At 47.9% G+C, this 5,463-nt stretch overlaps 1 protein-coding gene across 2 annotated transcripts in view; it reads right to left on the reverse strand.

Moving 5' to 3' along the window:
* The window catches only part of LOC113202966 (DNA-binding protein D-ETS-3), a 103,758-nt gene that overhangs the window by 59,729 nt on the left and 38,566 nt on the right, over positions 1–5,463 (reverse strand). For both annotated transcript variants that reach the window (XM_052269677.1, XM_026417425.2), the window contains one exon: positions 830–886. In XM_052269677.1, the coding sequence (XP_052125637.1) occupies positions 830–886 (57 nt within the window). The remainder of the gene's footprint in view (positions 1–829; positions 887–5,463) is intronic.

A 5,463-nucleotide genomic window follows, 5' to 3' on the forward strand; every position in this document is an offset into this window, starting at 1 on the left:
GAGCCGCTAGGGAGGGTGGGGAAGAGGGGAGGGGAGGGGAGAGGGAAGGGGAGAACGGAAGAGTTGCGACGAGAAGCTCTCAGGGGATAATCTGCTGTGTATGTGTGTCTTTGGTGTGGGTCACCGTGTCGCTTTCGGATTATAAAAGTCATCATTAAATCGCAATTCCGAATCGATTGTATCCTGGTGAAAAACAGTTGTTGGTTTAACGGAAAATTTTTCCATGACATCATGATGTGTGTCGTAAAATTACAGCTACACACATGTAGGGTGGAAGGATCTAATGCTAAACTGTAGACCTAACTACAGTTTATACTCGTACTGTGTCAATCTAAAGTTAACTGCAGTTAAACTACAGTTAAATGCAGTAAAACTGTACTTAAACTACAGTTTACAAGTGCAGTATCGAGTGCAGATCCTTCCATCCGGGAGCGCTACGTATCAACTTAGAAATTTTCGACGAGCGAAAAAGCCGCGATTTTACAACATATTTCGTAAATGGCAAATTTTTAAATATGTTGTAAAATTACAAAGATATTTTGCACAATTTTTCGTACGCGAACTATTGTGAGGACTTTCCGCTGCTCAAGACACTTTGTTGCGTGCTCGACACATTTTCTCATTTAAGTACTTCACGGAGAGCCGACAGTTGTTGGCGACCCATGCCCCCTTTTGTTTGCTCCGTCCCACCAGGCCCAGAGCAGTGCCTCTCCACGTCACGGGGAGGGCGCTTCACATCAGCGAGCGACACAAGCCCGCCAGACACATATCGGCCGCGAGGACCAAAGTCAGAGAGAATGCGAATGCTTGTTGTGTGCGTCGTACTCACCGCTCTTCACTCGGGTGCTGAGGCTGTCCGACGAGTGGTAACTCTTGCTGCTCGTGACTGCAACACAAGGCGGAGGCGGCATATTAGGATTGATGGGTCCACAACACAGACCGGTAGGAGGGGGAACATGGACTACAATCACCATCAGCTCTTGAGCATTTGCATCTGCGTAACTTTCACAATAAGTTATCGAATAAATAAAACTCCTTTAGACAATCAGCTATGCTACGAGTGGGCATAATATTAACATTACCTAAAACAATTTTGTAGACGCCACAAACATTAAGCCTCCAGAGGAATAACTACACTACCACGATTTACCCGAGGGGGCAACAACTCCGGGAATCATATGTACAGCTGGCTGGGAACCCTCAGAATAAAAAATTAATCGAAATCAACAGAAGTCGCTGAAAACTGAGCGGGAAACTAGTGGAACTGGTACAAATTAGTCGAAATAACCGTTTTCTTCCACTGGCAAACCTAAGTGGGGGAATCACTGGGAATCATGGGGGATCAAGAGGGAGCTATTGCCACCTCGGATTTACCGCTATCCCCTCTCACGCAATATAATTTTCATCTTCATCCAAGATAGTGTCTGTCAACGCAATGATGACGACACCGAAAAAAAATTATGTCAAAGTAAAAATGAAACCGATCTAGGCGAGGTGAAGTCTTGTGTATGAAAAAGAGCAGGTGCTCATAACCGACGCCGCAATCCGTCATCTTTTAATTCAGCCTAGACGCGATAACAATCGGGGGATATTCAGGATCGAGCTCCTACCTCATATCACCCTCCCTTCCTCCCTTCCTCCCCTCTCCCCCTCAGGTAATTAGCACCTGCTCTGCCCTACGCGGCGCCACGTCAGCGGCGGGGGGCGCTTTTTTTTATGCCGCCCATCACGCATCAGCTCATGATTTATCGACGCACGCCAAAAGATGAGTGTAAATAATGTTTTATCGCGGCGAGACGCAGAGTGCCGCGCGCAAATCGTTCCCCTTTTTATTATTGTTTGGCCAGATTGTGCTCTGTTCCGCCCACCTCACCACCATGCACGGTCTCTGTTTCTCGTTTTAACAGACAAAAAGAGGGAGAGGAAGAATTGTGTTTCCATTGTCAAAAGGAAACTGAAACCTACTCGCTATGTCTATAGAAGTGGGTTTGGGACAGTCGGATCGTGGGCTCTCCGGAAAATAAATCTGCTTTTTCCGATGGAAACTTTAACGCTAGTGATGTTGGATAGTAAGCTTTTGGGGGAAAACTGATGACGGCAAACCGAAAGAAAGGGAGAGAGACATACAGAGAAAGAGGGGAGGAGAGAGAGGCAGAAATATATAGAGAGAATAGCACCAGAGAATATATAGAGATAAAACGTGTTCCCTCGAAAATTCAAAAGTTATTACGTCTTTCTCCAGGGCATCGCGTACGACTGCAGTTCGCTGGGAGCTGTGAATGTAAAACAGTAAGTGGAAGGGAGGGGAGAGGGAGAGAAAGGGAGAGGAAGAAATGGAGGCAGAATGGGCGGAGAGAGAGACAGAGCTTATAATGCAAACCAAAAGTGTCCTAAATCATCTAAGGTCTCGGTCTTAATCTGGGTGGGATGTGTTCTCTCTCTCTCTCTCTCTCTCTCTCTCTCTCTCTCTCTCTCTCTCTCTCTCTGTCACTCTCTCTCTTTCCCTCTCGCTCTCAACCCTTCGTTGCACGCCACCCACTGCCCGGTCCCTACCTCTCCTTGTCTTCCCCCTCCCCGTTTTTCTCTCGCTCCCCGCTCCCCTCCCCAAGAACAAATGAGGTCATAAACAGCATGGCTCCGGGGCTACTACGTGCTGCATGCCGCTCCTGCGCTCTGTATCTCTCTCTCTCTCTCTCTCTCTCTCTCTCTCTCTCAACGGCCGTTACGCCCCACGCGTGCTACGACCACCTTGCCATGCAGGCCCTGAAGGTGGAGCCGAGCAAGGCGAGCCGAGCAGGACAGGGGCATTGGCGAGATGCGCCGCAGCGATAGCGGACCACGAGGAGGCCCTGGTGGAGGTGGAGGAGGAGGGCGCTAGCGGTGGGGGCGGCGGCGGAGGAAGGGGGCACACGGGCGCCGCCGGGAAACTGCTCGCGAATTTTCGCATCCTCTACACTGGTAAAACAAGTGTGCAATATTTGCACACCAACGTGTGCAAGTTGTGATTTAGCACATCACATGGTGTTTAACTCAAGTTGCACCCTTGCGTGGTGTGCAAATTTTAGACGTTTTGTAAACGTTTAAATTCTGCACACTTGGGCACACACAGTTCTATGCTGTCAATAGGGAACCATACGGTGTGCAGCTGCTACGTTTCGGAAGTGTCGAAAATTTAAACGCCAACTGACGTATAACATAGTTCGACACCACAAAGTGTCGAGAAAAAGCACACTTGAACTTAGACGTCAATTGACGTGCAATATTAAACACTTGTTTTACCAGTGTATTTAGCACGGGCCGGAGTGGCTCTTTTATCGCGAATACGCAAGGAAAGTTGGAAGTGCCTGCCACTTTGACTCTTTCACGAGAGAAGACGGATATCTTTTCGTTGGAAACTATAATTTTACTCTGTACATCCTCTAGAACGAGAATGCATTCAATGTGAAAGATTAACGTTCATCCAGTTAAAAGCTCGTTAAGAACACAAATAAGGACAATTTCTTTACGCCTTCTCTACAGGCGTGAAAGGAAGACAGTAACACGGTAAATTATTTTTTGAAACCAGCAAACAAGTAACTGGATAATTCGCACCTCAAAAGTTTGAAAAATTTGAAACCGTGGCAGTTTAAAAAAATAATTTTCTTAACCTTTTAAAAACTTGTCGGAAAATTCTTATGAACTTGTGACTAACATTTTTAAATTTATTTGGAAATTGTCATTTTTGTTGTTATAATAAACCCTTGGTGTAAAATCGTGCGTTACTGTTTTATTAATTGTTTGGAAATTTCTGAAAAAAGACTTCATTTTTTGTCTCCAGCAATGTTTTAAGAAAAAGAAATCAAACTCTTTGTAGACATATTTTGAGAGCGATATTATGACTTTTATTCACAGAGTGTATGGTAATTAGAAAATCTATCGGCTACCGCGAGTTTCTTCTCGCCCGGAGCACATACGAACCTCTTCCTGTCCGTACTACCTCCTCACGGAACGGCTCCAGCTCCTCCCGGGTCATGGCGGCAGCAAGGATCACCCCACCGCGCCCCCGCCCTCATCCTCGGGACGCCATTGGCTGGAGCCCCGTTGCCAAGGAGACGGAGTGAGGCTGAGAACAGACCGACTGCCGCTACGGGGTCCAGCCTGCTGGGCGCATTTACGCTGGGCGAGCGCGAGCGGGAAACATTTGAACACGCTCGTCAGTTCAAATGTTTTGGACCGTTTATGTTTGAAAACGTGACACCCTTGATAAAGATGTTCCTCGAGATATTCCAAGGTGAATCAATTCAATAGTGACGGGGACGGGAGACAATAAGGACATGTGAAACAAAATGTGGGGACCCACACAGATCCCTATCCCGAACCACTCTTCAGGCATAAAGCTGCAGTTTGTATACGACGGGCAATCTGTTAAGAACGAAACCTACGAAGTTTTGAGTCTGAAGTAAACGCCACCCGGGTGGAAAGAAATGAACTTTAAGTATACTTTATGGTATACATGATGAAAGTTAACGTCTAAATGTTAACTTTAAGTGGACATTATGTGCCACTTGGACCCCTTGTCCGAAATATCTAGTACTTTGTGTATACTTTAAAGTAACTTTTGTGTACTTAAAGTTAAGTTTCAGTTAAGTAGAGGCGTGTATGTAAAAGTTAAGTTTTTTCCTCCCGGGAGAAGATGACATTCAAAAGCAGGACATTTTTTTTTCGTTCCATTCAAACAGATTGAAGGAAACATTATTCCTCCAAGCTCCTTTTTGCGCCCCATGCGCGAAGCTATTGGTCCTGGCGCGGGACGCGGCGGCAGGAGCAGAAGCAGGGCGAGCAGGGCGCGCAGAGACAGTTGGGTATAAGTGGTGCGGAAATGAGGACCTAAAAATAAAATCCGTAACTCCGAGGGAAAGTTACGCCCCTCCCCCTACCTCTACTTTTCCACCGCCAGCCTCCACACCCTTCGCCACGCCCCGCCACGCCCCTCCACGCCACCACGCCCCACGGCACGTCCCCACTACTTGGCTCTCATTTCTCTTCGCCCGGGCGGGAAGAAAGGAGCGAAAGAAAGTTGGGGCGGAAAAGAAATCTGCGAGCAAAAAATTAACGACTGGGAGATAGAATAGTATTTTGATGTACGGCGAAGAGCCGAGCAGCGAAAAAGGGGAAGAGGGCGGGGGGGGGGGGGGCAAAGCCGTGCTGCTGGAGCATCTCCAAGAACTGGGCGCAGCGCGGCGTGGCTGGGCTCTGCAGGCCGTGATTTAGTGCTGCCAGATTATGGTCCTAAGTGGCCAGCGGGGGATGGGAGACTAGAGCCGAGCACTGTGTGCGCCGCAGCAGCAGCAACCGTGACGACCTCCGTGACGACCTCCGCGGAGGTGAAACTGACACTGAGGACGAGTGGACGAAAAAAAGCCAGTTCGTCACTCAGTCAGTTCGTCACTCAGTCAGTTCGTCACTCAGTCAGTTCGTCACTCA

The sequence above is a fragment of the Frankliniella occidentalis genome, unplaced genomic scaffold (genome assembly GCF_000697945.3).
Source record: "Frankliniella occidentalis isolate FOCC.00 unplaced genomic scaffold, Focc_3.1 Scaffold99, whole genome shotgun sequence".
Taxonomy (NCBI): domain Eukaryota; kingdom Metazoa; phylum Arthropoda; class Insecta; order Thysanoptera; family Thripidae; genus Frankliniella; species Frankliniella occidentalis.